The following is an 11,589-nucleotide window of genomic DNA, read 5'->3' as shown; positions in this document are numbered from 1 at the left end:
GGCTCCCCTGCAGTCCCACCCCAGCCTCTTCTCAGGTCCCTGCGGGGTGGCTGCGTGAATGCGCACGAGTGTATGAGTGTGCGAGTGTGTGCGTGATGCAAGGGACGTGAGCAATGGCCCAAGCCACAGGGCGGGGGTCAGGGGCCACAGAGCTGCCCTTTTCTCTGGGGTTGAACACGGCCACAGCGTGCGGCGGACAAAGGGCCCTTCTTCTCCAGAGAGGCTGGGATGGTGTGGAGGAGGGGGTGCTCCCCCCACGGATATCAGGGGGCAGGGGCCACGGAACCCCTCCACCTGCCTGCAGCCTCCAGGCTGGAAGTGAGGGCAGGAGACCCCTGACCTGGGCCAAAGCCACGGGGCTGGCTGGCCCTTCCTCCTGGGGCCCGAGACCCAGATGAGGGGCTGGGCTGAACGAGCAGGAGGGATTGGAGGTGGGACTTTGCGTGACCTGCTTTGTCCCCCTTGCCCTCTGTACCCCTGTCAATGGCTCTGCCCGCCTTTATGTCCCCCTGCCCCCAGGCCCCCCCTTCGGAGAGGGGACTCAGCACCATTAAATGTACTTGGCCTCTGGGGTCTACTGAAGCCCACCCCGGACACTAAACCCCTGGCCACCCCCAGCTGTTCCTTGGGTGCCCTCTGCCCTCTGTATCTCCCCCAGGCCTGTACATCACACAGGAGCAAGACCCGCTGTGCCAGGAGAGTGGGGCTGAGCCACAGGGCAGGGGGCAGGGGGGCTGGGGGAGCAGAGACCGAGGGGGCAGGTCTTTGAGAGGTCAGGCCTTAGTGTGGGCAGCTGGAGGGACTCTGGCCAGAGCTGTGGAGGGACTGCGGGCCAGATGCCCTGTCCTGACAGGACTGGAGGGAGGAGGGCAGCTGCCTCCTTGAAGGTGGCACATGTGGCCAAGGAGACCGCTCGCTTTTTCCTGAAGGTAGGGAAACTTCGCGTCACCACAGCACAGGCGAGGTGTGACCGTGGCCTCGCCTGAGCCCGGCAGGTCTCCCCGGAAGAGGTGGGCTACCTGTGAGACTGCAGCCTCCACAGAGGGCAGTCCGCAGGGCCCAGCTGCAGCCACCCCCTGTGGGTGCCCACTGGGGCAGCGGGTGAGGTAAGGGGTGGCTCAGGAAAGCCGCGTGGATGTGCCTCCCGCAGGACCCACAGGGCCAGACCCCCACTGGCTGCCCGGACCGTCTGGCCATCACACACCACCCGCCTCTGTCCACCCCGGGGACTTTGGGACCGGGGGCTGGCAGCACCTCCAAGCGGCCCAGCCCTGACTCCAGGGACCCGGCCCCGGCTCCCCGACGGCGCCCGGGCGGAAGAACTGGGACGGTTCTGATCCCCGCCGGGGCCTGAGGCCTGGAGCGGAGCCAGCGCCGGCACTGCCAAGATTCCCGGCAGGGGGTGGGGGCGGTGACACAGTTCCCGCTTGTTTTCAGCTCCCAGGCTCGGCCCGGCCGCTTCCTTTTTTAGGCAAAGTCGGAGTTGCTGCCTGGTCTTGTAGCCATGGCGGCGTCTCACCTGCCAAAAGAGAGGAAGGAAAACCGCGGGGGCCCATCCGTCCACCCTGCCGAGCATCCTCCTGAGACGGGGGAAGGGAGGGAACATCCTGGCATGCCCCCCAACCCCGCTCTAGTCTCCGGGACGGTCCACCACTCATCCGCAGGGAGGCCTCCGGGGAATGAGGCCAGGCTCTCCTGGCCTGCCCGGGGATGCAGCTCGAAGCCTGAGGGCCTCCTCTGGGAAGCCAAGGGTCCCTCCAGACGCCCCCTGCGGCCAGCCAACCCTGCTCTGCGCCAGCCCAGATTCCCAGAGTGGAGGGCTCCTGCTTGCTGGTGGGCGCTCTCCATGGCCCCCCATTGGCAGCTGGGGTCCGGCCTGGGCCATGCCTGATGCTGGGCCAGGGCCCGCTGTCCCCACTGGGGCGTGGGGTGCTGGGTGGGGCTCGAGCCAGCCATCTCCCACATCTGGGCCCTTCTAGTTTCTCAGGTCGCTGTCCCCTCCCCAGGCCGGGCATCCCTTCCAAGCTGGGTCCCAAGGCTCTTCCAACCCCACTGCTCTGAGCTTGCAGCTCCAAGTCCCAGCTGTGGGGCCGGAGTGCGGCCAGTTCCCTGCTTAGGGGATGATGCTCTGGCCTCACTGCCCCTGGCCTTGAGCTGTCCCCGGAAGTGGTTGCACCTAGTCAGGCCCAGAGATGGCTCGCTTGAGCCTCTCCTGGGCCAGGCTGCAGGGACTCCCAGCCCTGGGGGGGCACAGGCAGGGGTTTGTTCCTGGGTAGTGGATGAGGGGGGAGACCCCCAGGGCCCCACGCCCGGAGAAAGGAACACTGGCATGTGTGTGCGAGTGCTGGGTCTCCGTAGGTGCTGCGTATCGCCGCGTGCCCGGGTCTGCCGTGCGCGCGCGTTTCGGGGTCAGCCTCTTGGTGCCTCCGCACGTCGGGGTGAGGGCGCGCGCCCAGGGCGGGGCGGGGCTTGGGCGGAGCCGGGGCGGGGTCTCCGCCCTCTGGCCCGCGCGGTGGCGAGCCCCGCAGCCAGAGAGAGCGAGCGGCGAGGCGCGGGTCGAGCGCGCCCCGTCTGCGTAGAGCGCGCGATGCTCGCCTGGGCTGTACTCGGCCTGGCCCTGGGCCTACGGCTGGTGCTGGCGCGGAGCGGCCCGGAGCGCGGTGAGTGCGGCCCGCGGGCGGCTCTCTTGGCTCCGCGGGGCCGGCCCCACCCCATGCGGCGTGTGCGCCCAGGTGTCCCGGGCCGGCAGCTCCCCGGGTCGCGCGGCCTGGGCGGCTGCGGCTGCCACCCCGGCCCAGGTTTCCTGCCCTGGAAGGGCCCTTGCTGGAGGGTCAGAGGCCTGGAGTCGCCTCCTCGCACTGAGACCGTCAGGAACCGGGCCCAGGGTGGAGGGGCCCATCTGTCTGCGGAGGTGTTGGGGAGCAGGGGGCGGCCTCCGGGTGCAGGGCAGACCACCATCGGGCGGCTGGGCAGGTGTTCTGGCCGCGGGATCCAGATAGAGGAGAGGATGGAGTCAGGGAAGGGTGGCTCATCTATGGGCCGGGGTTTGCATTCAGCTTAGGTTTCCCCTTCCCTGCTGCTGTGCCCACCCGGGGCAGGTTGTCTCACCTGAGACTCCGCAGCGCCCCCTGCCCACTTCTCTTGGTAACAAGCCGAGGGGTGCATGGCTCAGGCCCCTCCAGGGCGGAGGGAGGGGGGCCGTGCACAGACCGTGTCTGAGCAGTCAGCTCTCCTTGCAGCTGGGACACGACCCCAGAGAGCGCCCTGGCATCTGGCCACACCGCCAGCGCCCAGTGCCGAGCCCACCCAGGGCTGGGACCCCGCCTGGCTCAGAGTCCCAGGCTGGGGGCCGCCACCCCAGGGCCTTCGGGGTGGGACGGAGCAGGCTCTTGGGGCCCTGGGGGGCTGAGCACTGGGGGTGAGGCTGCCTGGGGTCCGCGGCCTGGCTGACCCCTTGCTCCCTCCCCAGATCCCCCGGCGTCGGCCCCCCAGGGGGATTTGCTGTTTCTGGTGGACAGCTCGGCCAGCGTCTCGCACTATGAGTTCTCCCAGGTGCGGGAGTTTTTGGGGCAGCTGGTGGCTCCACTGCCCCTGGGCCCCGGGGCCCTGCAGGCCAGCCTGGTGCATGTGGGCAGCCGGCCGCACAGTGAGTTCCGCTTTGCGCAGCACGGCTCAGGGGCCGCCGTCCAGGACGCCATCCGGGCCGCAGCCCAGCGCATGGGCGACACCAACACGGGCCTGGCACTGGCCTACGCCAAGGAGCAACTGTTCGCTGAGGCGGCAGGTGCCCGGCCAGGGGTGCCAAAGGTGCTGGTGTGGGTGACCGACGGCGACTCCAGCGACCCCGTGGGACCCCCCATGCAGGAGCTCAAGGACCTGGGCGTCACAGTCTTCATCGTCAGCACTGGCCGCGGGAACCTCCTGGCGCTCTCGGCCGCCGCCTCGCCCCCTCCCGAGGAGCACCTGCACTTCGTGGACGTGGACGACCTGCCCATCATCACCCAGAGGCTGCGGGCCTCCATCCTCGGTAGGTGGGGGTGGCCCTGGGAGGGGCCAGGGCTGCTGGCACGGGCGCCGGCCCCCAGGGTCCAGCGGGAGGGGACTCACAGCCTGTCTGGGCACACTCCAGCCACATCCATGTGCCCGGCTCCCTGGAGGGGCAGGCAGAGTGATCCCCCAGCTGGGGCTCCCTGTGAGGGTCTAAGGAGAGGGGAAGGGAGGGACGTGCCAGCACCATTCAGGCAGCAACATGGGTCCCTGGTCTGGGAACAGAGGTGACAGGCTCATGGGGCCACCATGCCTGAAGGAGGTCCGAGCAGCTGGGCAGGGCCCTGGGGAGTGTAGCCCAGAGGACTAGGATTCTGGGTGGCATCCTGAGTGGGTGTGCACATCAGCTTATTGGGGGGTCAGAGGAGGAGAGGAGGAGGCTGGGGCAGAGGCCAGCGGCGGCCTCTTGCAAGGCTGAGAGCCCTAGCTCTCTTCTGGGCACTCCAGGCAGAGCGGCTGCAGGGGGAGGCCCTGGCTGCCACTGAAACGCCACTAAGGGCAGGTGCTCTTCGAGTCTCCCCTATGGTTTACTCATTGCTATGGCCAAAAGGAGCTATGAGTGCTGGCGAAAGTGGGGATCCTCAGCGATTTCTCCTGGGGACTTCTGATGCCATGTGTCTTTGGTCACCCTTGTGGTCGAACGTGGAGTGGTCAGCAGGAGAGTAGGCAGGAAGCTGGACAGGGAAAATTCAAGGAGAGGGGTGGGGAGGACAAGCAGGGGGTGGGGACCCTGGGTTTGGGGGTGGGGCTGAGTGGGAGAATGGGCAGGGGAGAGCGAGTGCCAGGCTGCTGGGCAGGGCACAGGCGTTAAGGAGGACAGTCTGCTGGGCTGGACCCTCCCCCTGACATTCATCAGCATCACCCACCCACACTGTCACTCAGACGGCGGGAGTGGGGTTTGGTGTCACACACTTGGGGTGACGCTCAGTTTCCCCTAGGGTCCAGGGCCTGAGGTGGAAGGAACCCTGACCCCAGGTGTAGCTGCTCCTGAAGCTGTCATGTCTCCACTACCCTTGAGAGGCCCCCCTTTCGTTCCCCCCACTTCTGGCCACACCCTTGGGCTCCCTTTGCCTAGAACCAGCGTTGGCCCCCTGGGGCTCTGGTCCTCTTCTCAGACTGTGGCCCCGCCACTTTTGGGGCCCTGTGGTCTGGGTTTGGGGCCCAGGCAGGCAGGGGACCTCCTGAGAGGGCTGGAGCCGGGGTGACCTCCTCATCCTTCCCCCAGCCCCCTCTTTGTGCCATTAGCATCTGTTGGTGCTGCCAAAAGCGCCCCCCATCTTCCTGCCTGCTCCCCCCATCCCCGTGACCAGGGCGCCAGGCAGGGGTGGGAGGCAGCAGCCAGCGCCCCGGAGCGCCGCAGGTCCCCTCCCACCCTCGGCTCCTCCGCCCGCAGACGCGATGCACCCGCAGCAGCTCCGCGCGCTCGAGGTCACGTCGCGCGGCCTCCGCCTGGCCTGGCCGCTGCTGCTCGGCGCCGACGCGGGCTTCTACGTGCTTGAGCTGGCGCCCCGCGCAGACCCGGGGGCCGCACGCCGCCGCCAGCTGCCCGGGAACGCCACCGGCTGGGTCTGGGCCGGCCTGGAGCCCGACACCGACTACGAGGTGGTGCTGCGGCCCGAGTCCAACGTGCGCCTCGTGCGGCCGCAGCACCTGCGAGTGCGCACGCTGCCGGGTGAGCGGGGCCGGGGGCCGCGGGCCGGGGGGCGCGAGCTGACCCCTCCCCGCTGACGACCCCCCTCCCCCCCGCAGAGGAGGCCGGGCCCGACCGGATCGTCATCTCCCATGCCAGGCCACGCAGTGTCCGCGTGAGCTGGGCTCCCGCGCCCGGCCCGACCGCCGCGCTCGGCTACCGCGTGCTGTGGGGGGCCCTGAGGGGCGGCGCGGCGCAGCGCGTGGAGGTGCCCGCGGGCGGAAACAGCACCACGCTGCAGGGGCTGGCGCCCGGCACTGCCTACCTGGTGACGGTGACTGCGGCCTTCCGCTCGGGCCGCGAGAGGACGCTGTCGGCCAAGGCCTGCACGCCCGCCGGGGCGCCTGGGGGTCGGGGTCCGTGACCCCCCCCCCCCCCCGCAACGGCCAGGAGCAGGAGGAGGCTTCCGCCAGGCCCGCCCACATGTATTTGTCCCAGGGATGTCCTGGCTGCCAGAAGGTTCCAGGTCCTGCACTTGGCCTCAGGACGCAGCTGCCACCGGCCGACCCAGTCAACAGCAGCCACGGTGTCCACCCCCTGCCCTGCTTTGCCCAGAGCTGGGCTCTACGGGAATGTGAGGTCCGGAGACTGGCTGGGACACTTGACACAGGACGTCCCCTTCGTGGGAAGGCCCCTGGGTGGCCGGGGCCGGCATAGGTTGCAGGAACTTGTCCAGCAGGTTCCCAGAGTCTCCAGGGCAGGGGTTCTGGGAGAGGATGTAAGGTAGCCAGCGAAGGGGCGTGGCTGGTTCAGGATGGGTCCCCAGGAGGGGGGAGGTCTGGAGCAGAGGAGGGGTGCTACGAAGCTGAGAGGAGGGGCCAGAACCCGGGCAGGGACAGCTGGCCTTGCCCAGGACGCACTTTCCGTGTAGAGCCCAGCAGAGCCCAGCAGTCGGGTTTCTGGGGACACAGGCGCTCTCTCCACCTCCCCAGACCCCAAATGGGCACATGCAGGGGCTCCCCAGTTTCCTGGGGGAGGCTGCCAGGCAGGAGTGTGGGGGTGGGGACATATACAGGGGTGAGTGGGTGTCCCCGCTGTTCTCTGCAGTGTCCTCTGCTGGGCCTTGTCTGTGAGCCACCTCCTGGCCACTGCCCAGTACCCTGGGCCCCCAGAGGGCAGGGAGCACCTGGCCCTCCCCCCATGCCCCCCACTTTAGCGCACAGCATAGGGAACTGAACCCCGCAAACTGGTGAGGCTTCTCCCTGGTCAGACCTGCTGGCCATGCTGGGGCCTGGAGGGCAGGGGCTGGCGTCTCCTGGTGCCCAGTGCTGACCCCTGTGCCCCCTGCACTCTCTCTTTAGAGCCCGCCAGGAGCTGTGGGGGTCCCAGGGGACCCTCAGTGGGCTGCTGGAGAGCGGGGACAGGCTTGTTCTGGAGGCTTCCAGCCCACGGCACGTGCCCCACCTCCGGGCATTCTGCAGGATTGTCCGGATGGTAGACCCCCCCTCACCCCACCCCGTGCCCCCGGTGCTTTTCACTGACGCTCGCCAAGGACAATAAAGCTCCTAACTGCTGCCCAGAGACATGTGGTCAGTACCTGCGGTCATGGGGCCTGGCAAGTGTTTCCAGCCCCCTACCCCCTCACAGAGCTGACCGCCCGCCCCTGCCCCAGGACGGTGGCCCCAACCTCCCTCCAAGGGCCTGGCCCGGGCTCAGAGGCTGTAGCCCCGCTCAGCGTGTCACACAGCTTGCGGCTCCTGGTTTGCCCGCTGGGGATTCCAGCACGAGGGGCAAGCCCCCAGCCGCCTGTGTGAGCAGGACACGGAGCAGGGCTATGGGGCCGGTCCTGGGGCCACAAAGACAGAGTCTTGGGGGTCGGGTCCCCGTTAGCCCTCCCCAGGCCAGGGGCACTCCGAGAGCCAAGTTCCTGACCCTAGCCATCGGCAGGCAGCCAGGGCGCTGCAGGAACCCTGCGACCTCTGTGCTGACCCACATCCCACGGCGGTAGGGTGGTTGGGCTCAAGCAGCCAGGATGCTCCCCAGAAGCCTGGCTATGGCAACTCTGAGCTGGGCTGGGAGCCCCCTCCACTGGCCCAGGCGCCACATGCCCCCAGCCAGCTCTCCCAGGGGCGCACAGTCGCCCATCAGCTGCCCGGAGAGTGGTGCTATCCATGCCGGGCTGACCCTGCTGCAGAGCTCCATGTGGCGGCCAGGAGAAGGCAGCAACTGGGCACAGGGGCCGTTCCTGGGCTGCTGGGGCTCATCAGCACTGAGTTGGGGCCCCCACGGCTGAGCAAACCCAAGAGGCAGAACCACAGCCAAGCTCCTGTCCCGTGCCTTCCTGGGGGGCAGGGGGTGGCGACAGGAGTCCCCACACATTGGAGCCAGTTAAGGTGCGGCTTGGCGCGCTTCTGTCACAGGCCTTTGGTCTGGCCTCATCCTGCAGCTGTGCCGGCCCCGGGCACAGCAGTTCCCACAGAGCTGTGCCGTGCCCCTCACACCCCAAGTCCGTGACTTGTAGACCCGCCCTTGGCCACTGGGGTTCCAGGGCTCAAGGAGGTCGAGGCCAGTGCCTGCTGCTGTTGCACCCCACCGTGGTCCCATTGCTTTGGAACCGAGGCCACTCCCGGCGGCTGCCTCTCCAGCTCAGCACTGCCCCTGCCTGACCCCCACCTGGGACCCGTCACTGCCCCTTCAGGGATGTCCTGGGACACGAAGGCATGTGGTGGCCCCAGTGCAGCCCCAGCGCAGGCTTGGTGCTCACAGGGGTCAGGCGGCAGGCGCAGGGCGTTGTGGCTCCCGCTGGGCCCCAGCTGGGCAGCACCGGTCTCCAGGACCTTCTGCTGGGGGCTCTGTAGGGGCTGGTGGGTCGGAGGGGCTGCTCGGGAGAGCTCGGCCCTGAGTCATCTCAGATGTGGCTGAGGCAGTGGGGCTGTGGACTCTGCGTGCCGGTCCTCGAGTCCCGGGAGGCCACGGGGTCCTGAGATAGGGTTGGGGGGGACCAGGGCCCACCTCAGGGTCATGCCAGGGCTGGGAGCTGGGCACCAGGGGGACGGCGAGTGAGACCGGGACCTGGGGCCTTCTGGCACTGCATGGAAAGGGAGTGGCCCCTTGCTTCAGAGGCGCGGGAGAAGGCAGAGGGATTCGGGGAGGCCGCAGCGCCGCCACCCCAGCTGCCTGGGAGCCTTGCACTTTAGGGTATACACAGGCACCGTTCCTGGGGAATCCTGGAGCCTCCCCCGTCCCCTCGTGCAGGGGGCCGGAGGCTCAGCCGCAGGGAGCTCGGGCCTGACTGGAAGGCCGAGGCTCAGCCATGCCGAGCAGCTTCCCCGGGTCTGGCTGGATGGCCGGAACTGCCACGCCCACTGCCCCGGTTCTGGAAGTGGGGCACACCGCCCCCTGCCGCGGGGAACCTACTGTGGGTGCCCGGTCCCTGCTCTGCTGCCTGGGCCCCCTGGGGCAGCTGTAAGCCCCCAGCCTGGGCTCAAGATGGGACTATCCACCTGCACCTTTAACTTCTTGGCCCGTGTTCCAGGTTGTGGAGCCAGGAGGGTTCCCACAGAGAGGACCGCTGAGCCCTGGGGGTGGGCACGCCCCTTGGTGAAAGGGCAAGCTGCAGCACTTACTTTTGTTTCTGCTCCAGAAAGCCTCACATTTAGTCAATAAATGGGAAGATTTCAAGTGGAAAGCATCATCAGAATTCCCTTCCAGTCATGAGTGCTTTAGGAAAGGCCCTTTGTCTTCCCAAGGTGGGAAGTGACCAGCACAAGTGGACCAGACGGTGTGGAAGCTGCGTGGGGCGCCCCATGGTCCAGCGGCTCCGAGGGGGGCCCTTCTCAGGTGCCTCTCGGGGGTAGGGGAGAGCTGTCTCTCCTATTCTGTTTCCCTTGAAAGCAGTCCTCAAAATCTGAAAGCAGTGATGAACACTTCGTGTTTTTTTAATTTAAGCCAAGTTAAATGGAACCGACTACTTAAATGCAGAGCTTGTTTCCAAGTTATTTTCCTGTTTGAACAAGAAAATAGGTAAGGCTGCCCAAAGCCTGGCTGTGCTGGGTGCGTGGAGCAGAGGCCTCAGCCCTGCCCACCTGCTCTTCTTGGCTGTGGTAGGCGCTGCCGCAGGCGCTTGGTGATGAGTCCATGGATACAGGATAGAGGCCCAGGAGGAGCCCAGGCTGTGCTGGCATCTTTTCTTTCTCTTCCTGTGGCAAAGAAGGCACACAGAATCACCTTAGAATCGGAAACACTTTTCCCCATTTGTATTCAATCTTAAACCTTTTCCCATTAGTTTGAAAAGGACAGAATCTCAACCAATGCCATCAAGAAAAGATCCGAGAGGGGGAGCACTCTGTCTGGCTGCAGACACTGTGGGCTCCAGAGCAGTGATCCCCAACTCTGGCTCTGTCCCCCTCAGCCCCAAGCTGCTCCAGCTGGCCCCTCTGTGTCAAGGCCTTTGGAGAGTCCCAAGGAGCAGTGCTTGCTGGCCAGTGACCAGGAGCTGGACTGGGCCTCCTCCTCCTCTCAGGGGCTTGGGAAAGGGCCACTGCTCTGCTTTTTTTTTCGCATGCAATTTCAGTTTATTCACAAACCTCCTGTAATCCATTCAGAGTCAACTATTATGGGCCTCATGTGAGGCATTCAGATTGACGTGAGGTGTTGTGACATTTACTTGAAAATGGTCAGAAACCACATCTTTTTCTTGTTTTCTGTGTTTCTCAGAAAGCCACAAGGATGCTTTACAAAAATAGGTTCCATGGGCAAATGAGATTGGGAGACTCTTTTCCCAATTATTGCCTTTCTACTCTCACTTTATAAGGTGACAGTGCAAAAGAGTATTTGCATTCATGCTCTAAGAAATTTTGGGAAGTGTTAGGTCGGGGGAATAAGGGAGGGCTCTATGGCTGGAATCATGACGTCACTCCAGAACGGGAGGTGAACCGCTACAACCAAGGTCTGCGTAGCAAACATCTATTCACAGACATCTAACCCTCTGCTGCTCATCCCACTAGCATAATAATCCTTTGTTTAATGTGCCTCCCCTTTCATGTCATCACCTAACCCCTGCCCTTAAAAACTGCACTCGCCAAAGCCCGTGAGCAGCCTCACCTCACTCCCTCTTGGGTTTGGTGAGCTCTGCCCAGCAGCACAGCCCAATAAAGCACGCTCATTTACAATCCTTTCGTCTACTTTCCTTTCTCTCAAATACCTCATATCTTAAAACCTTTCAGAAAGTTCCAATTTAATTTGACCTGGAATCTTATTCTTATGTAACATCTCAAGCATCCGTGGAGTACACTTTGGGAAATATCGCCTAGATTACATTTGGGCCAGTGTGTAGTCCATTCCTCGCCTCAGTTTCTCCCATGGAAACCACAGATCCAACTTCTTTTCTTCACTTCAGACTTCATTTGTATGCTCCTGCTCTGCTGAGTCCTGGGCAGCATAGCCATCAGTGAAAATGGCTAAGCAGGGGGCAGTAGGGCCATGAATAAGTACAGGAGGCTGCTCCAGGAGGCATCATGCACGTTATGTTTGTTGTATGTAGAGGGTGCTTTGCTTCTAGACTGCCACATTAACATGGTTCCCTGGAGTTGTGCAGTTAGTGGCGGTGGCGTGCTTCGTTCTTGGAGATGCTCATCAGCCTTTGTTCATTCTTTAGTTTGGGGACAACAATGAGTTTGCTATGGCGATATCTCTCTGGTGTCGTTCAATAGGAAGTGCAGTTGTCAGGTTGTGTGGGAGACCTACTTGAAGGAGCGTCAAAGAGGATGATGCATGGGAGTTGGCACTGGAGGTGGCCTTGAGGACATGGGGGATTTAATGCAGCAATGAAGGGCGTCCTTGGCAGAGAGGACGATACGAGCAAAGTCACGGAAGCGTAACGTCTCACGGAAATAGCGGTCCAGAGACTGTGT

At 64.6% G+C, this 11,589-nt stretch overlaps 1 protein-coding gene across 1 annotated transcript; it reads left to right on the top strand.

Moving 5' to 3' along the window:
• The first annotated feature begins 2,527 nt into the window (after nucleotides 1-2,527).
• On the top strand, nucleotides 2,528-7,258 carry VWA1 (von Willebrand factor A domain containing 1). The gene is made up of 4 exons (XM_077151597.1): nucleotides 2,528-2,660; nucleotides 3,470-4,027; nucleotides 5,441-5,719; nucleotides 5,797-7,258. Exons 1-4 carry the CDS (start codon nucleotides 2,588-2,590, stop codon nucleotides 6,099-6,101), a joined length of 1,215 nt encoding a protein of 404 aa, XP_077007712.1. The 5' UTR covers nucleotides 2,528-2,587; the 3' UTR covers nucleotides 6,102-7,258.
• The last annotated feature ends 4,331 nt before the right edge of the window (nucleotides 7,259-11,589 follow it).

The sequence above is a fragment of the Tamandua tetradactyla genome, chromosome 2, assembly GCF_023851605.1.
Source record: "Tamandua tetradactyla isolate mTamTet1 chromosome 2, mTamTet1.pri, whole genome shotgun sequence".
In the NCBI taxonomy this organism is placed as follows: Eukaryota; Metazoa; Chordata; class Mammalia; order Pilosa; family Myrmecophagidae; genus Tamandua; species Tamandua tetradactyla.
This window is presented reverse-complemented; position numbering and strand designations above follow the sequence as displayed.